The sequence below is a fragment of the Ichthyophthirius multifiliis genome, assembly GCF_000220395.1.
Source record: "Ichthyophthirius multifiliis unplaced genomic scaffold scaff_1120509251004, whole genome shotgun sequence".
Classification (NCBI taxonomy): domain Eukaryota; phylum Ciliophora; class Oligohymenophorea; order Hymenostomatida; genus Ichthyophthirius; species Ichthyophthirius multifiliis.
In genome coordinates, this window is record NW_004086293.1 from 64,089 (window position 1) to 85,082 (window position 20,994).

The window sequence follows — 20,994 nt, forward strand, 5'->3', positions numbered from 1 at the left end:
TTTTATAATAAAATGAATAAGTAATCCAAAAAACTAACTCAAATAATATAATAGAATAATAATCTTAAAAAAAAATTTCAAAATAAGAAATAAATCTTGCATTTAAAAGATGCTTGTCATATGTTCCATAAGTATAAAAATAAATTGTTTCAGATAATGAAATTAAAGCTCGTCATACTTTTGATGATTTTAGAAATTTATTCTAAAAAGAAAAAAAATGGAATCTTCTATTAATAAAAATGAACTTAATATTGATAATTAGAAAAAAGAACCTCATGTAAAAATATAATAATAGTAAGAAGTTGATTAATAAATATATTTTAGTTAAAATAACAATAATTAAAATTAAATTAAATAATAATAAGATAATATAGAAGAAGATGTTTATAAAAATGTAGATATTTAAAATTAAATATAGAATAAATTAGAAATAATAAAAAAAAATATTAAACATCTTAATAATTAGTAAAAAAAAAAATATTAAAATAATATTTATAATAAAATTAGGTAAACTTTATATAAGAAATAATAGATAATTAAATAATATTATAATAAAATATAAATTTATTATAATAAAATTAAATTTATGGTAATGAAAATTTAGAAAAAATAAAATAACTTAACTAAGAGTTTAAAATAAATTAAATAATAATAATTTAGTCTGAAAAAATAAAAAAAGAATTAATCGAAAGTGAATAAAAATAAATGATAGAGAAAAATTATAACATAAAAAAATAAAATATAAGTTAAGAACAAGAATTAATTGAATTTTAATTAATAAATGAGTAAATGTAGTTTAAAAATTAAAAAAAATAAGAAGATTCACTTTCAGTTTTTTCTTAAAATGATTTTATAAATGAAAGCGAAAATAATGATTATATATAATCTGAAAGACTTAAAAAAATATATGATAGAAGTATCAATTTAGCACAATTATATTAATAGAATCCTCATTTAAAATAAATTTATTAGGATCCTTTCGTTTTATTAAAAGCTTATGAGTGTGATAAAATAAAAAGAAATTATGAATATTCTTAACAAATGTAATAATAGAACAATTTAAAAGATTCAATATTATTAAGCTATAATTATAATATAATGGAAGAACTCAATTTTTCGATTAATTCATATCAGTGCAATTATCTTTCTCAAAAGCAAGAATGTTTTAAATTACCAAATTATAATAAATAATAAGATTCGGCTAAAAAAAAGTAAATAATATAAAATATAAAAAAAAAAAAAAATATAAAATATATAAATATAAATATATATATATATATATATATATTTTTAAAATATATTTATTTTCATATTTATATATTTTTATGTACTTATTAGATATTTAGAGCCTGTTATTTAAATAAATTAAAATATTTAAGGGAAAAAAGAAAATGTAAATGATGTTTGGTATTCAATTTATTTGAAATAATTGATAAAACATGGAAATTAAAAATGTAATCAAATAAAAGAATCTATTTAATTGCAAATTAGTATTTTACATGATACATTTGAATTTTTAGTTTCTGCTAGTTTTTCAATAGTTGAATAAAATAATTAAAAAATTTTAAAAATTTAAGTTTAATATTAAAATAGATTAAGCATTCCAATAAATAATTTATATATACTTATTATTGATAATAAAGGTATTTTTTTTTAATTATTTTTATAATTTTTTTCTTATTTTAAATAAATTAAGGATAAAATAATTTTGTTTCTATTCCTAATAAATTAAGAGAATATAATTTTAATTCTAAATAAATAATTCATTAAACTATAATAATACCTAATTTTAAAATTCTTTAACAAATACTAAATATATAAATTCATTATAGGTTTTTTTTTTTTTTATATATATATATATATATATATATATATATATATATATATATATATATATATATATATATATATATATATATATATATATATTCTTATATTTATAACAGTACAGGTATAAAAAAATCTATATATAGGGTTATTCTCCCTATATATATATATATATATATGATATGGGAGTTACAGAATATATATATTTATATGCATATAGGGAAGAAAATATATAGGTATCTATTTTTTTTTCTCCGTATATATATATATCTATATATATATAGCGCGATGTATATATATCTATATATATACCTAGAGAGATATATCTATACATATATATAGATATATATGGAGATACATATACAGATATATGTATATATATATATATATATATATATATATATATATATATATATATATATATATATATATATATATATATATATATATTCTTTAATTTTTAACAGTACAGGTTATAAATAATCTTAAATCAATGTAATTCTTCCTATAACTATTAATAAATATATTGATTTTGGATTTACAGATAAAAATAGTTTTATTGCATTATGGGAAGAAAATAAATAGGAATCAATTTTTTTTACTCCGATTTATATTAAAACTAATTTAATAAAGCGCGTTGAAGATTTTTCTAATTATTTTCCATGTTTGATTTAACTAAACGAATAATTTGATTAATATGGAGAAACTTGGACAGAGTTAGGTGGGCGTTTTTCTTTATTTGATAATACGAACAATAATTATTTAATAAGGATTTCTTATTTAAGAGATTAAAGAGCGTTTATTTAATTAAGTTTCGAAAAAGAAAATGAAGATATATTCTACAGTAGGAAAATAATTTAAAATTTATTGCAATTATTTCATTATTTATATTTCGAATGATTATATAAAATAAATACTTTATTAATATTAATATTAATATAATAGATATTATTTAGTTTTAGAAAAATAAAATAAATTTTTTTTTTTTTTTTTTTTTTTTTGTGTAAATGATTTAAATAAATATTAAATTTTTATTTATTAAAAAATAAATTAATTTTTAAAATTATTACTTTTTTATTTTACCGTAATTTTTCAATAAATGCTTAATCAAAATTGGTTTATGATATTTTTTTTTCTTTGATAAAGTAATTTTAAATAAAAAGACAAAAAACAAATAAAAAATAATACATGCTAAAAAGTAATATATTTTATAATATAAATATTTATAATAAATATATTTTTTTTTTTTTAATATTTATTTATATATATAAAAATAATGTAAAACCATATATTAATCTAAGAATAAAAGCTACCTGAAGAAATAGTATTAAAATACATGAATTTAGCATTAAACGAAGTTTATAAAATTAAAAAAAGTTAAAAACTGAATATAATATAAAAAATAAGGCTTAATCAGCATTAAAATATAATGAAGTTGCCGTGGGATGTGTAATGGTAATATTAGAAAAAAATTAATCTTTATAAATAGAAGGAAATATAATAGCAAAAGCACATAATTTAACAAATAAATTCAAAAATGTATATTTTTATTTAGTTAACAATTATTTATTCAAAATAATATCTATTAGGCAACTTCACATTGCGAAATCAATTGCATAAATTAAATTTTATAAAATAATAATAATGACTCTTCGATATTTTAAAAAATTACCCTTTTTGTGACTTGTGAACCTTGTATAATGTGTGCTCATGCATTAGCAATTATTGGTACTTAATTATTTTTCGTTAAATAAAAAATAAATTAATTTCATTTATAATCTATAGGAATAAAAGAAACTTATTTTGGATGTTATAATGATAGATTTGGAGGAAATGGTACCGTTCTAGAATTAAATACAGGAAATAACGGGGCTTAAAGTTATAAATCTTTTGGAGGATATTTAGAGCCTGAATGTAAAAATTTATTTAAAGAATTATATGAAAAAGGAAACGAAAACTTAGAAGAAGAAAAAAGGCACAGAAAAAAAGCAAATAAATGAAAATTTTATTATAAAAAAGAAGTACTAAAAATTTTTAAAAGTTTATAATATTTTTTAATAAATTTATATGTAAATTTGGAAGAAAATAAAAAAATAAATTTCTTTTATATAATTTTTTTTTTTAATTATTATAAAAGTTTAATATAAAACTAATAGTTAAAATCTATTTAATTTCATTAACAAAAAAAAAAAAATATTATCAATTTTTCTATAAATAATTTATAGTTTGTTTTTGAAATTCAATTAATTAATATTTTTTTTACTTTTAGCATTTTTATTAATATAATCTTTATAATATTTTTAATTTTATTTGATTATTTTATCAAAAAAAAAAAAACAAAAAGCAATAATATAAATATTAATTAGTAATTTAATAAGAGAAAAATTAATTTTTTTTTTTTTTTACATTAATAATATAATTTATTATCATAATTTTTTTTTTTTTTTTGGACAAAACTAATTTGATATAAAAAATGTGGTTTTATATAAAATAAAAATTATATTTCAAAAAATAATTAAAAAATTATTTAATAAAAAGGTTAATAAAATATAAAATTATCTCTAATAAATGACTCACATAACTCATAAATTCGGTATTTTTATTAACATTTTTAATATATATTACTTATTAAATATATTAATATCAAATAGATACGCCTGAACTGTAGCAATAACTAATTGATAAAGTAAATATATTATTGATTTTATTTTATTTTTAAAAAAAAAAAATTAAACTTTTTATTTCAATATGATTTTTTTGAAATTTGTTTTATTTATATTTTCTGTATTAAAAAAGATTACTTAAATTTTCAAAAGAGAGAATTTAGAAAAAGATGTTTATTTTATTGCAAGAATGAATGAAAATTTAGAAATACCACTTTAGATTATATATTAATAAAAAGATATTTATAAAATATGTCCTAATGGTCGTTATGTTTTACAAGCATTAAAAAAAACTGATTGTCTTACAATTAATACTTAAAAATTATGTGTTGTTCCTAAAATATAGCCTTTGAAAGTGAGGGTTTTAGTTAAATTTGTTGAACAAAATATTGAAGATTAAAAAATTTTGGATTTTATTAATTATTGCTAAACAAATTTCGAACATGTATAATTTATATATATATATTTATTAAAATGTTTATTTTAAAAAGACAATTGTCGATTCAGTTAAAACAAATAATAATGGATTACATATTTCCTTTAAAACAGAGGAAGAAACTTAGAAGTTTTAAAATTGGATTTTAGCAAATAAATTTAAAGTAAATATTAATTAATAAAGTGTTTTTGATATTTAATAAATAAAAAAATTAATAAAGGGAGAAGAACCTAAAGAATCTTAAGTCGTAGAAGAAAATGTATATTAAAGTTTCCTTACTAACACAAAGGAGGAATTAACTAATTATTTTAAGAAGTAAATAAAAAATTATATTTATATTTATTAGAAAGTAAAAGAATTAATAAAATAAAAAAAAAGAATTTAAGATGATAAATCATAAGAAATGTATTAAAATTTATCATTCTTTTGGAATTCATATCCAATCAAAGAAATTTCGACAAACGCTGAATAAATTTAAGCCTCCTCAAATCCTTTCAATTATTATTTTTATCAAGATTATCAAAATCAATTTTATATTAGAAAATAAGGACATGAAGATAAAAATTACAGTTCTTATATTCCTATGGTTGATCGTAAAAAAATCTATTTATATTTATATTTTATTATAGTTATATTTTTATCTTTATTTATAGCAAATCTTTTATTTTTCTAATAATAATTATAACAAAATTAAAGTATTTAAATATAATAATAATAATAATTTAGAAGATTTAATGCCCATAAAGAAAGAGGGTTAAGCAATAATAAATAAAATTAATATTATAATAACAGAAATTATAATTAAAGAAGCAAAAGCCGAAATAATAACAATAAAAGTAACGATTTCAATATTAAAAAGAATAAATTTAATAAGAAAAATAATAATCTTTCTCATAATAAAAAATATAATTAAACAAACAATGGTAAAACCAAAAAGCCCTAAAAGTTATTTGTGGATGATGAAAAAGATTTCCCTATTTTAAGTAAAATTAATTTTTTCATAAATAATAAAATACTATATTTTTATGAAAAAAAAAGTTAATTCTAAAGAAAACCAACCAATCGAAATTTAATAAATAATATATAATTTATAATAAACAGAAAAACCATAATAATAATAATAAAGATAATAAGTTGAAAATATAAAAAATATAGAAGTTAAATAAAATAATACAGATCTCAATAAAAAAGAAAGAAAAGTTAGTTTCAATAAAGACTAATTTAGAAACGGAAGTTAGTAGAAAAATTTCGAAGTTTTTTATTCTAAAAAAGGAAAAGATATTACATTGATTTATGATAAAAATTAAATGATTGAAATATTTAAAAAAATAAAAAATCAAATTATTACCCCCGAAAACATTATTTAATCTTCTAAAGATGAGTTTATACCTGTTATTGCATTAAATAACCGATAAAAAGAAATAGAGCATACTTGTCCTACAGAAGTTATATTTGTAATTTTTTTTAAATTTATAAAAAAAAGAAATAGTTTTTTATTTTAATTATAAATATAGCTTTAGAGTAATCCGACTACACCATTCTAAGGATAATAAGGAATAGGATATAGAAACGGAAGCATAACTAGAAGCAATCTAAAAAGATAAGAAGTTACATAAAAAATTATTGAAGTAGATGAAGGAAAATTAAATGAATTTTTTTTAAAAAATTCTTAAAAATAAATTCATATTTTTTATTATTTTATAAAAATAAATAATTTTAGAGTCAACAAAAAATAAGTTAAAAAAAGTATTTTTATATAAAAAAAAACTATAAAAAATCTTAAATATTTTTTTTTATTAAATAATTGATAAAAAATTATTATTTATTACTTCTATTATTTAAATATTTATATTAAAAATCTGTTTAAATTAATAACCTAATAAAAGCATATTTATAATTAAAACTTTGATTGTTTTTTTTTTTAATAAAAAGAATATTTTTATAAATAAATGCATCTATTACATATTAATAATTTTGAAAGTTTTGATAATGGTTTATAATATATATTGACAACCGTTTGGTGTATTATTTCTAGTGCATTAATAGGAAATTTAGCAGTTTGTTAAATATTTTAAATAAGTAAAAATTAAGATGATTTAAAATATTTGAAAAAACTGTTTTGGAATTGTTATATAATTATAACTATTATAGATTTGTTTGTATGCGGATTAATATATTATGGATACTTGCATATTGAAAAGTTTTAAGGCATGGGAATTATTAAATATGAATATATTTTTCTAAGTATATGCATTGTGATAATACCTTTTATTTTAATTTATATTTTGAAAGAAAAGCCTATTTCTAAACAATTTATGGGAGCTTCAATATTAATTCTAGTCTTAACTTATTTTTTAAGCTTAATTTCTAATGTTATTCTTCATGGATTTGATAATAATTTGATTCTTTAATATTTAAGAAGATTTATATACTTTACTACTGTAGGAGTAGTTAATTTTGGTACAATTGATTTAATAGCTTATAATGTTATTTGAAAATAAACTATATGAATAGTATAAGATATAAAAAAAATAATTTATTTTATTTATACAAGGATGTTTTCTTATATTAATATTAATTAATACATTAATTACAATATTATGTTTATTTTTGTTTAATATTAAAATCACTTTTGTTTGTAATTATAAATATTCAAATTTTACTTTTATCAATTTTACTAAAAATATTCAATTTTAATAACTTACTTATTTATTTTAAATTTTTTTGTTAAAAAAAAAATATAATTCAATTTAATATTATTTATATTATTCACAAAAAAAATGTATTAAAAATTAATATATAAATAATAAAATGGAAAACATTTTTTTTATTTAATATTAAAATCATCTTCTAAATTGGCTAATTTTATTTTTATTTAAACTCATACTAACAATTGAAGGGCAGGGTTTGGAAAGTGTCCCTCTTGTATGGAAACTATAGACAAAATAATTTTTATTATATAATATATATATAGATTTTTATTATAAATATAATTATTAATTTATATATTTTACATCCAAGCTCTTTATGTCATAGAAGGTATTGTTTTTTTCCAAGCCCTTGGAACATCTCCTTCTTCTGAATAAAAAGGAAATTTTTGAATAGTTTTGTTGTATCCCTTTTAATATTAAAAAATTAATGTTATATATAAATTTGATATTTTTAAATATATATGTAAAATTACTTTTTTAGGGATATCTGCATTTTTAAAAGCCTTAGGATGTTAAACACCTGGATAATTATATGTTCTTTTTATCCCCTTATTTTTATTTTTAATTATAAATAATAATATTTTTTTTTTTTTTTTAATAAACTTCAGTTATTGGTCTATCTAAACCATAAACGATTCTATCGGGATTAAATATTCCTTAGCCATGTTTCGAGTTGATAAAAGGCTTTTTCAAATCTAAGATTTTACTTTTATGAATAGCTCTTTCATTCTATATAATATTTAATTAAAAAATAAATTTATTTCATAAATGTTTAGTATTTTTTTACTTTGTCCATTTCTTTTTCTCTATTATATGGGTCGTTTTCATAATTAACATGATTAAATAAATGACCAATAGTTGTATTTCCTTATCCTTATTTTGTAGGATTAGTTAAAAAATTTTTTGGGCCTGTAATAATATTTCCTTTTATTTTTTAAATATAGATTATTAATTATATTGAAAATATAAAAAGAATGAAAATATAAAAATTAAAATTTTTATTATATATTTTTATAATTATTACCATTTTCATCTCTTTTATTATAGATTTTATCATTATAATCCTTCATATGTTCATATTAACTACCAATTCTAATAAATAAAATATTTTATTAATATAAATTTTTAATTTTTATTCATAATAATTTATATAAATAATAATTTAATTTATTTACATTGTCTTATGATTATCAGTATTTTTAAAAGGCTATTAATGAGGAATAGTAGATACCCTTTCTTTGTCTTTTATATATTTAGCTTTATAAGAATCTTTATATGGATCACCTTTTTAATATTTTTTTTATATGTTATATGTTTTGTATATAGATTTAATATTTAAATACCTTATAAAATTGATGAAGGTACTTAAAATAATGATGGTTCTACTTTACTTTAAAGCTTAGGGTTAACTAAAAAATTAATAGGCTATCTTGGAACTTTTTATTAGATAGAAAAAAAAAATTAATAATTAAATAAAAAATATATTATTTTTAATTAAATTTATAATTATATAAACATTATTAATGCTCATATTTATCAGCTACTGCCAAAGGAGGTGGCTGTGTAAATAACCCGAATCTTTATCTATTTATTTAAAATACAATAGTTACATTTATTACGTAAAATTTAAATATATAATATAAGTTCAAAATAAAAATAATTTAAGAAAAAAATATTTTTAAAAATAAAAATTACTTCTATGATATATTTTCTAATTCATTATAATAATTTTATGATTTAGGATCTGCCTTATTATATGCAGTTTAATAAGCACTTTTAATATTCATTTTATCAAACTAAATTTTATTTAAATATAATATTTTATATATCTTTTTCTATAACTTATATTTAATTATACCAACATAAATAAATTAAAAATAATAATTAACAGTAAAAAAAACAAATTAAAAAAGCAACAAAATCATTTAATTATTTTTAAAAAAATGCCTTCACTCCATATTAAACCGAGAATCACAAGATATTTAGTCTTGTGCTCTCTCAACTGAGTTATAAAGGCTTTTTATAATAAAATAATATCATTTATTATTATTATTTTTTAAATAAATTATTAATATATATTTTATAATTTTTTTCTAAATGTCAAAAAACTTTAAAAATTGTTATTTAGAAATTTTATTTAATTAACAAAAAGTTACAAATTATCTTTATAATTAAAAACAAGAGTATATAAATAAAAACAGAAAATAATAATAAATATAGTCAATCTTCATTCTTCTTCATTTTTAATTAAAAACTTTTAAAATTTAACAACAGGAGTGGTTTTACTTAAAACCACAGTATGTCCTTCATAAACATATCCTTTCAAATATCCAATATAAAATTGATTTCCAATAATACAAGCAATTTCTTCAACAGAAAATTCCTATTGTGCTGAAAATTAGAACCCGTTTTTTAATAATTCTAGAGGAATTTTATTATTATATTTATCTTAAAGAATAACTACAATTCTTTTACACAAATTTCTAACACAAAGAGTTTATAAATTACCAAAAATAAGATAAAGGCTTCTTTTAATCCACAGTTTTTTCCATTTTTCTCTTTCCTATTCATATTTATGTATATTGCCTTAAATAATAGCTTCAGTAAGTTCTTAATATTCTTGTAATTTATAATATTTTATTAACTCTTAACTAGGAAATTACGCGCAAAGCATTTTCGCAGGTATTAGATATTTAAGGATTTATCTTTTTTATTTAAAATCATCTGCATTGCATAAATTATAAGAAAATTAAAGTGATTGTAATGCTTTTTGATAGTTTTGTTAAAAAATAAGGAGTCTACCATAATAATACATAAATGTGATTTATTAACTTTTTGGTTATGCCATTAATTATTAACTGGTTATACTTTAATAATCTTTTGTCATATTCAATTAACTTTAACATCCAGGATAATTATATCTATAAAAGTTAAAAGCAAGTAATACATTATAGGTTTAAAGAAGTATCTTTTTCTTAAATTCACAACCGAATTATTTTATTGATCTATTTACAACTGATGAGTATTAGTTAAATTAATTATCTATTTGCTTTAGTATTTTGTCTGGCTATTTAGTTTATTCTAATGCTAGTTTTGCTACTCTTTTACATATTTTAAAAAATCCTTAGACTAGTTTTAATAGTTGCTCATGTTATTATTGCATTTTTTCGAAGGTATTTCTAAAACTATTTGAGGCTTGAATAAACAAAGAAAATACATCACAATCGTTTGATTATTTTCGCTCTATTGTCCATTTAATATATAAACATAAAAAATCTATAAAATTGTCGAGAATTTCATCTTGAGATTTTAATTTTAATTTTATTTCTTCGTATTTTATTTATGATATGCTATTTTATATGTACTTTTTTTTATTTTTTTGCAGTTAATGTTTTTAATTGTTTGTGTATTTTTTTTACATTTGGATTATTAATACAATTTTATAATGATATTAATATAGCTTCTTAATCTTTTTCTTAAAATAATCTTGCTAAATCTTCTATTAATATGGCTGGATTATTACTCATTATTTTTATATAAATATGATTTTTTTTTTTTATTTATTTTTATTCAAAATAATATTTAATAAAATATCTTGAAATTATTTATTTTATTTAATTGAAATATACTAAAAAGAAATATAAAAAATAAAGATTTAAATATATAATTTTTATTTGTTTGTTTATGAATTAAATATTTTATATTAACGTTTGGTTTCATTATTAATATTTAAAGAATTAATCTTTCATTCTTATATTTCTTTATAATGAAGTATTTCAGATTACACGTATTAGAAAAGAATATCATCAAAATCATTAAGTATAGTATCTTAATTAAATAATTAGATAAATTCATTATTACTATATAAAATTATATGTTTTTCAGGGTTAAAATCTTTTTCTATAACAAAAATAAGCTATAATTATTATTATTTTTAAAGATCTATATAAATTAAGTTAGCAGTTTAATTAATAACAATTAAATATTTAAGAGAAAAGCTATAAAAATAAATATTTCTATTAAAATCATTTAATTCAAACTATTTTAACTCTTCTATTTTTCGTTCATATTAATTATAATAAATAAGCAAAATAGAGTTTTAAAAATCTAAAATAAAAACATTTTTTTCAACAACTTCAAATAATTGAAATTAAGCATAACTTTTGAATATGTAAAGTTCATTTTCTTTATATTTTAAAGAAGAAAATAATCTTATTATTCTCAAACTATTGAATTTGATAATATTACAATAACTATATTTACCATTATTTATAATTTTAGAATTATTAAAATATAAATTTTGGCTAAAATATTATAAATCATTTGAAAAACTATAATTTATGTTTATAATATAAATAATCTTTCGTTAATAAATATTAATAATAAGTATTTTACTATAATATAAAACAAAAATATTATCCTTATTTTATATTTTGATGTCTAAAATATTTTCTTAAAATTACATTGTGAATATTATTTTTGGTTTTTTATATTTTCGTTAATTTTTAAAAATCAAAATCTTTTTAGAGTCTATATCTTATTTTAAAAGAACAAGATTTAAGTTTTTTTTATAATCTAGCTTTGCTATTTTTTAACCAAATTTTAGTTATATTTTATGATCGGATTATTCATTTGAATATTTATCGTAAAAAATGATATTATAGTTCTTTTATAAAATAAAAATTTATAAATACTTATTGTATATTGTAAAATAAATCATTTTATTTTCTAATGTTTTTATTTATTATATTTTTTAAAAAATTTAGTTAAAAAAATAATAGCTAAAATATTTAAATTTAATTTTCAAAAAATATTGAAAAAAGACATAAAAATTTCGAATTATTTATAATAAATTATATTTTTTAGAATAAATTATTATTATAGATTTTTAAATTTAAAAAAAAAAAATTTAGATAATTATTTGAAAAGTAATTTGAAATATTAAGATATTGAAATTTAACTAATTTTTATAAAAAATATATTTAAATATTTAATAGCTAAAAAAAAAATCAATTTAAATTTTTAATTAATTCAAAAAATTAAAAAAATAATAATAAAAAAATAGAGAAATAATTAATAAAAAAATAATAAATATATTTTTATTTAAAATAAAAAATTTATATTACATAAATAATGAGTCGGAGATAACAAAAATATTAATAATAAAATTTGTAAAATAAAATAATAATAAAAGAATAAATAAAAATAAATATCTCATTTTATTTTTTTGATAATCTTTGTTTGATATTTTTTTTTTTATTTGATTTTCTTTAATATTTTATTTTTAATTATTTTTTATAAAATAAATTATTTAAAATATAAAAAAGTAAATTAAAAAAAATAATCAAAATCAAAATAAAATAAAATAAAATGGCTGACGATAATAACGGAATCAATTATTTCTTCGGATTTATTGGAGTTGCTAGTGCTTTAGTTTTTGCAAGTAGAAATTTAATTTAAATATATTTAATAATAAAAAAAAAAAGATTTGGGGGCTGCATACGGTACAGCAAAATCAGGTGTAGGAATTTCTTCTATGGGTGTATTAAAACCTGAACTAATTATGAAATCTATTATTCCAGTAGTTATGGCAGGTATTTTGGGAATTTATGGTATGATTGTAGCAGTTATTTTAGTCTAGAAAAGTAAATATAAAAAAAAAAAAAAAAAAAAAAAAAAAAGTTGGTAAAACCGGTTATGATAGTCACAGTTGCTATTCTCACCTTGCTGCTGGTTTATGTTGTGGATTATCTTCATTAGTAAAAAATAAATATATATTAAAATTAAATAATTATAAAAATTTATTTAAATATAAATATGAATTAAATCATATATAATAAAAGGCTGCAGGATTAGCTATTGGTATAGTTGGAGATGCAGGAGTTAGAGCTAGTAAATAAAATAAATAAATAAATATATATATATATATATATATTTATTATAAAATATTTATATTTATATATTTGTTTATATATTTTAATTTTTTTAATATTTATATATTTTTATTTAATTTTTTTTTACTAAGATGCTCAATAAGATAAAATTTTTGTTGGAATGATTTTAATTCTTATCTTTGCCGAGGCTTTGGGTTTATATGGACTTATTATTGCTTTGATTTTATCGTAATGAACATAATAATTTAAATATGGTCAATATTAACATCTAGATTAATAAAATTTATTTTATTAATAGTATAATTTTTTATTATTTTTTTTACATAAAGTTAATTTTTTTTTATAAATAATTTTAATAATAATAATAAGGATTTATATAATTTTTTTTTTATAAATTTTTTATATGAAATAAACTTATTTTAATTTATTATAAATATATTTTTTAAAATTAATATCTAATTACATCATTAATCAAATAAGTCTTTTTTTAATTATTGGATTTTTTATAATTTATCTTGATTTAACATTTTATATTTTGATATTTTCTAAAATTAAATGATTAGATTGTTATCAATATTTTTTATTTAGTTTTAATTACTTTCTTGCTTCATTTTGCTTTTGTTTTCTTTGTGATTAAGGTAGTCGTATAAAACTGACTAAAAACATTAAATTTTTTTTTTTTTTAAGAAAATATCACTTATAGAACTTTCAACTAATATATATAAATCTACGTTTTTCTCGATAAAATTTTAATCTATATTTTAAATATATATTTAAGCGAGCTCCTGAGCATCTTAGGTTGCTATGTTTTGAATATTTTTCTAAATAAAGATTATTAAGCTATTTATATTATATTTACTCTAGTTATTTTCGATTTCCATTAAAATATATTAATTTTTTTATATTAAAATATATTAATTTTAATAAAATTTTATAAAAAGTTTACTAAGAAATATACTTTAGCTTACTTTATTCTTTGATATTTAATAATTTACATAATATAAATATATATTTTTTTTTATATAATTAAACTAAAATAAATCTATTTTATTTATTGATATTTTTTTTATTAAATTCAATAATTAATGGAATTTAGTAGCTAAGATTAAAATAACAAACTAATTTTTTTTTTTAAAAAAAATAACATATTAAAAATATTTTTTTCAAATATAATATTATTAATTATATAAAATAAAAATTATATATTATTTCTAATTGAAAATCGTTATTAATATTTGTTATTGAGAAATAACTATATAATAAAATAAAAAATAGAGTTAAATTAATTATATGAATGCGATAATTTTTTCTTAAATAATAAAATAAAATTTAAATAGTTAAATATAAACTTTTTTTAAAATGGTAAATAAAAAAAAACACATAACTTAAAACAAAAAAAAAGTGGAAAATTTCATTTTTTTTTTGTTTATTTTTTTTTTTTTTATTTGATTTTAATTTTTTCATGAATTTATTTTTTCTAATCGTGTATTTAGAGCCAGCTTAAAATTTTTTAGTTAATCTAATCAGAATTAAAATCATCAATATAAAAACAATCTTAAGTTTCTTAATTATCAATATTTTTATTAGAAATTACATTCTTATTCTTTTTGTCTTTTTTATTCTTTTTTTTTTATTTAAGATTTTAATAATTATTTTTTTCTTTTTCTTAACATTTTATTAACAAATATTAGTCTAATCTGTTTTTTTAGTTTAAAAAAAGCACATTTTTGAATTCTTTTTAATTTCCTCTAAAAAAATAATTGAATTATTTTATATCAGGCCATGCAAATTCACTAAAAAAATGAGAGCAAATCTATCTTAATAATTTTAAATTTATCAAATTAGAACGAATAGATCTATATTCATTATTACCAACTTTAAATAAGCCTATTGATGCGCATTATAAAAATAAACTATTTAAAAATTCATTATTTTTTAAATTTTTTGCGTTTTAATTATCCTAATTCTCATATAAAATTTCATTCTAAAAAATACTAGAATTGTCTATAATATACTTTACCTACGCCATTAAATTTAATTAGACTGTTTATTGACAAAACTAATTTCTTTTTTCTATATTTTTTAATAAATTAGATAAAGACTCTGAGAAGAAATACAATAAGAACATGTTTTCAATATCTTTTTTAAACAAAAAAAACTATTTGAAATTTTTCGCAAATTAAAAATCACTTAATTATTCTTCAATAAAATTTCTTATTCCCAATATATTATTTAAACATTGTTAATTTTCAATTAGAAGATTATTAAAAATTTCCTCATCATATTAACCATATTATAATACTACTTCTGAAGGGCTATTTATTACTATTGCTTTTTAAATTGAATTACTGTATTTTTATTAAGCCCAAATCGCTAAACATCCTGTAATTTCATTTCCGACTAATATACTAATTATTTTTATTATTATATTTTTTAAAAAAATTATATTATCTATTTAAATTAAACTTTTTTTAATTAGGGTTTGTTATATTATATTATTATAAAGAATATAAGTATTCATTTATATCAGCTAGTATTTAATGTATTGTATTATATTTCATAAAGTCAGGATTATACTTATAATTTCGAAAAGGAAGTGATTCTCCAAAGTATCTTTATTCTAAAACAAAAAAATTAAAATCTTAATCATTATTTATAAATAAATGAAATTATTCGGGGATATTATTTATTTATTGTAAATATTATTAATTACATTTACTATTACATAACATTATTATGTTCATTTTAGCCTATTATATTTAAAGTGGTGTTTTTGATTTTTACTTATCTAAAAATAACGTTAATCCCATAAATCTATTGATAATGGATTAAAATGATCCACTTTTTATTCATGCAAAAAATATTCTTCAACAAAATTTGAAATTATAAACGGAGTTATTATTATTAGAATAAATATTATTTGATTTATTTTTGTAAATAACATTTTTATTTATATATATATTGTATTCTTATTTATAATATATTTATTTCTTTGTGATTATTTATTATTTTATTATTATCTATATAATTATTTTTAAGAAAAATAATTATGATAATAATTTTTGTTTTAATATTTAGAAAAATCGATTATAATTATTTCTATGATTTTTTATATTAAAGCATGTTTGTTTTAATTGTAAAAATAAGAAAACACTTTCCCTTTATGAGAAAAATATTATTAACGTTATTTTTAAATTAAATTTTTTAAAGATTATTATCATAAAAAATAATCATTATATAAAAAATATAATAATATTGATAAAACAAGCATTTTATTTATAATAATATTGAATTTTCATTAAGTTATTAAAATATAAATCTTTTTATTTATAAAATTTAGAATAATATGATAAAATAATAAATAAATTTTACAATATTAAAAAAATAAATATATTTATGAAATGCTTTATAATATATATATTATAAAATATTTTAGATTTTTTAACATTATTTTTACTTTTAGTTTTCTATTTTCTAATATTATAATTTTTCTGATTTAATATTCATTTTTTTAATTAATTTTTTTTATGTAAAACTTAATTATTATTTTATTTTCGGCTCTTATAATTTTTTTATTAGTATTTTTAAATAAATATAATAATAAATCTTTTATTTGCATAAATATTTTTAGATGAAATAGTGAATTATTAAAATTAAATTAAATATATACATAGCTATTTAAATGAAAATTATTTATTTAAATAGATTAATTTTCTTAAAAATAATTATAATGTTTTAAAACTGAAATAAAATATAGCTATATAAATGTCATAAAACCATTTTTTTTATTTAAATTTATTTACATATAAATTAAAATGATTAGATAAAATATTAATATATATAAAATATAAATATTTTTTTTCTAATTAATATTATATTTTATTTTTTTTTGTTTTAAATTTATAAAATTTTATATTTAATATTTGTCAGGGATTGTTCACCTAATAAAGTCATCATTAAATAAGATAACTCAGGGTTTTTTCATCAGATTATTATATAAATATTTAATTATACATTTTTTTTTTAAATTTATTTTATTTATATAATATATAATTAAATAATAATTTATATACTTAAAATTATATATATAAATAGAGGGGCTAAAAATCAAAATTAAAAAAAATATTTAAAATTAATTTATATTTATTTAATTTAGCACTTTTTTGCTTTTATTAATTACCAAAAATAAAAATCCTTATTGAGTAGATTTTTAATTAAAATCAAATTAAATCTAATTATAATAATATTCATTTTAAAATATAATATTTAGACAATTATATATTATCATATTTTATTTTTGACTATTTTTTATTATCAAAAATATAAATAATATATATAAATTATAAATAATTCTAACTATTAAGTTTATTATTCATTTTTTAATTCTTGTATATTCATAAAATTTCTTTTAAATTTCCTATAATTATTTACGTCTTCTTCTTTAACTTTATCATCTTTTGTATTATCTTCTTTTCATATTTTAAAATACTTTCCTTATTCTATTATTAGATCTATTCTTGTATTTTATGGCCTACATATTATTAGAATAAATTATATTTATTAATTAGACGCATGCAAGAACTCTATAACCTTCACTTGATTTTCTGTTACTCATAAAAAGTAGTGACAATCTTAAATGTAACTCTATAGGGCCCTTATATTAAAAATAAAAATATATTTAAATTAAAAAAATACCAATTAGCCCCAATAATATAAAAACTAAATAGCCTTACATAATAATAATCTTATAAAATAGGATTTTATTATTTCGTTATTTTCATCCTATTGTTATTTTTAATGTCCTCTATAATCATAAATTACAGATCTTGTCTTCGTAACTTCTTAATCTTTATCTTTTATTAATATCTTATTCTAATATAAATAAAAAATTAAATATAATCTAAAATATTTTAGATAATTACGGAATATGGAACTTAATTCTATAACATAAGCATCTTATTATTTTTTTATCAAGTTTATGCCAGAAAAGCTTTCTTGTTTTAATTTATTTTAAAATACATTCTTCTTCTACACTTATTAAATACGGATGATATTAAATCATTATCTTTCGTATATTTAAAAAGTTTTAGGTTTATAAAATTCAAGTGCGTTTAAAATTTTTAATTCAAGATGAATATATGTTTAATAGATTTAATTGATTTTAATCAAAGTTTTAACTTTTCGAGGCTAAGTCTTTATATATTTTTATTAAAACTCATTTAATTGTTAAATATATATTTCTTTTATGTTTTAAACATTTCGTTTTTCGAATTATAAGTTTTAAATAATAATAAATTATATATTGGTATAATGTAATTTAATATTTTCATGTTTCTTTAAAATAAAAAATAAATATTATTTTATAAATTATTAATTGTAATAAATGTGAAGAATTACTAAAATGTAAATTTGATTAATTTTTTATAAATATTTAATTTTATTAAAATGCTAAATAAATTTATTTTTATTAATTAAAATTTAAAAGATTTATATCAAGTTATAAAAATAAAATAGTTTTGATTTCTTTAAAATGTTATATTTTAATTAATATATATAAATAGAGATATAGAAGATTTATATTTATCTAATTTTAAAAAATCATAAACACTTCGATATATTTTTTAATTGAAATATAAACAAATATTTTTAAAATGAGTTTATGTTAAAGCTTTAATATATTTAAAAATTAAAAAAAATATGAATTTATTATACATAAAAAAAATACTTAGTATAAGTATCTTAAATTTCACATTAAATAATAATCCTGATGCTTTATAAAATTTTGAATACTTTTGATGTATTACATTCTAAATTCTTAAACTTCTCATATGAATTTATTAATAAGTCTGTTAATTCAATTTATTGAAAAATCATTTAATTATTTATTTACTTTTAATTTTTACAAATAAACAAATATATACAATTAAAAAGTTTATTAGTTAACAAATTGTGTAAAAATATTGAAAAATTACTATGGTGTATTTTTAGTTTTATTATAATTAAATATAATAAATCAATAACAAATTAATATAAATCTTATTACTAAAACAAAAATAGATATTTAGAATAAAACAAATATATAATAAGGAAATAAGAATATTTACTTAAATTATAATTTTTTATATTTTTGTTTTATAAAATAATGAATATTATATATTTTACTAAATATCTTTTTTATTAATTTTTTGCCAGACATAAGTTTATTTATTATATATATATACGTAACTATAATAAATTCTTTATAAGAAAATAAGAAATTAAATTATCACTTCACTTTAAAATAATAATATTTTGATGTAATATTGTAAGATATTATAAAAAAATTATTTAAGATAATCAAATAAATTGAGAAAACTACAAGAATTTATCTAAAAAATAATTTCTTTTTAGAATAGTTATTCTTCCTATGGATAAAATATGGATTTTAGGATATATTATCTTATACAGTATATAAATAATGTTTTTATATATAAAAGAAGATTTAATATTATTTAATTATATTAGTTTAGTTTTTGTATTTTAGAATAATAAAAAGAGTTTTAATTGATTGTTTTTTTAATTATTATAAATAAAAATTAAGAAATAAGTAAAGTTAAGTATGAATTAATATTATTAAATAATCCAAAAAAGTTATCTAATCTATAAAAATAACATATTTTTAATTTATTTTACACTTATAAATAAATAATAAAAGAATGGGTATATTGATAGTCTTAAGAAATCTATATATGCAAAATGTATTGTATAGAAAATTAATTAAACTATTTAATATAATATAGACTAAAAATAATGTAATTTTTTTATATTATAAACTATAAACAAAAAATTATTATTTAATAAAAACAAGTATTTAAAATAGTGGAGTTTTTTTTAATAAATTTTGAACCCAAATACAAGTGTTTTTAACTTAAAAAAATAATATTTAAATTTAAAGTGTAACTAATTTAAAAATATTTCATGATACTATTAGTTATGATTTCAAATCGTATATAAAGATGCTTATATGATAAATATTAAATATTAAATAGAATATAATATTTTATATATGTAATTAAAGCTTTGTTTTCTAATTACATCTTAAGGAAAATATATATTATTCTTCAAATTTACATTAAAATTATTAGTTTGTTAAAGATACTTAATTAAAATTAGAATTAATTATAGAGCTATCATTATTAAAAACATAATAAATAGAAAAATATTTAAATGTAATAATTAAGGAAGTCTATCTTTAAATAATATAGATACAGAAATTTTAGATTTATCAAAATATAATATTTTAGATTTAGAAATTTTTACTAGTTGCTTTTATTTATTTTTGAATCAATTATTAACATAATTTAAATATAAAAATAAATAATACATTATTTTTTATATTTTAATTTTAACTATGTAATATGAATAATTGATAAAAATTAAATATATGATTATAATAAAAAAAATATAATATACACATAAATGAA

At 15.5% G+C, this 20,994-nt stretch overlaps 3 protein-coding genes across 3 annotated transcripts, besides 22 other annotated features; 2 read left to right on the top strand and 1 right to left on the bottom strand. All coding sequences in view use genetic code 6, as the record gives it.

Annotated features, from left to right (window-relative positions):
- The first annotated feature begins 534 nt into the window (after positions 1 to 534).
- Positions 535 to 588: a microsatellite.
- Positions 535 to 601: a microsatellite.
- Positions 602 to 1,202: 601 nt separating this feature from the next.
- Positions 1,203 to 1,255: a microsatellite.
- Positions 1,205 to 1,273: a microsatellite.
- Positions 1,218 to 1,271: a microsatellite.
- Positions 1,251 to 1,288: a microsatellite.
- Positions 1,279 to 1,326: a microsatellite.
- A 520-nt stretch (positions 1,327 to 1,846) lies between these two features.
- Positions 1,847 to 2,277: a microsatellite.
- A 526-nt stretch (positions 2,278 to 2,803) lies between these two features.
- Positions 2,804 to 2,828: a microsatellite.
- Positions 2,829 to 3,027: 199 nt separating this feature from the next.
- Positions 3,028 to 3,067: a microsatellite.
- Positions 3,068 to 3,227: 160 nt separating this feature from the next.
- IMG5_127640 (tRNA-specific adenosine deaminase, putative) lies at positions 3,228 to 3,827 on the top strand (the record flags this gene model as incomplete). The annotated part of the gene is made up of 2 exons (XM_004032163.1): positions 3,228 to 3,555; positions 3,613 to 3,827. Exons 1-2 carry the CDS (start codon positions 3,273 to 3,275, stop codon positions 3,825 to 3,827), a joined length of 498 nt encoding a protein of 165 aa, XP_004032211.1. The 5' UTR covers positions 3,228 to 3,272.
- Positions 3,828 to 5,533: 1,706 nt separating this feature from the next.
- Positions 5,534 to 5,564: a microsatellite.
- Positions 5,534 to 5,579: a microsatellite.
- Positions 5,580 to 7,769: 2,190 nt separating this feature from the next.
- Positions 7,770 to 9,199, bottom strand: IMG5_127650 (hypothetical protein; the record flags this gene model as incomplete). The annotated part of the gene is made up of 9 exons (XM_004032164.1): positions 9,154 to 9,199; positions 8,981 to 9,073; positions 8,813 to 8,921; positions 8,662 to 8,729; positions 8,425 to 8,561; positions 8,241 to 8,366; positions 8,111 to 8,185; positions 7,941 to 8,044; positions 7,770 to 7,860 (listed from the first exon to the last, which is right to left on the bottom strand). Exons 4-9 carry the CDS (start codon positions 8,705 to 8,707, stop codon positions 7,770 to 7,772), a joined length of 579 nt encoding a protein of 192 aa, XP_004032212.1. The 5' UTR covers positions 8,708 to 8,729; positions 8,813 to 8,921; positions 8,981 to 9,073; positions 9,154 to 9,199.
- A 3,471-nt stretch (positions 9,200 to 12,670) lies between these two features.
- Positions 12,671 to 12,729: a microsatellite.
- Positions 12,730 to 13,000: 271 nt separating this feature from the next.
- Positions 13,001 to 13,873, top strand: IMG5_127660 (vacuolar ATP synthase proteolipid, putative). The gene is made up of 5 exons (XM_004032165.1): positions 13,001 to 13,080; positions 13,124 to 13,282; positions 13,320 to 13,396; positions 13,481 to 13,529; positions 13,663 to 13,873. The coding sequence occupies exons 1-5, from the start codon at positions 13,008 to 13,010 to the stop codon at positions 13,764 to 13,766; spliced, it is 462 nt and encodes a 153-aa protein (XP_004032213.1). The 5' UTR covers positions 13,001 to 13,007; the 3' UTR covers positions 13,767 to 13,873.
- Positions 13,291 to 13,318: a microsatellite.
- Positions 13,551 to 13,600: a microsatellite.
- Positions 13,586 to 13,639: a microsatellite.
- Positions 13,874 to 13,902: 29 nt separating the features above from the next.
- Positions 13,903 to 13,932: a microsatellite.
- A 1,012-nt stretch (positions 13,933 to 14,944) lies between these two features.
- Positions 14,945 to 14,978: a microsatellite.
- Positions 14,946 to 14,984: a microsatellite.
- A 1,489-nt stretch (positions 14,985 to 16,473) lies between these two features.
- Positions 16,474 to 16,524: a microsatellite.
- A 1,045-nt stretch (positions 16,525 to 17,569) lies between these two features.
- Positions 17,570 to 17,621: a microsatellite.
- Positions 17,622 to 18,187: 566 nt separating this feature from the next.
- Positions 18,188 to 18,221: a microsatellite.
- Positions 18,222 to 20,994: the final 2,773 nt, after the last annotated feature.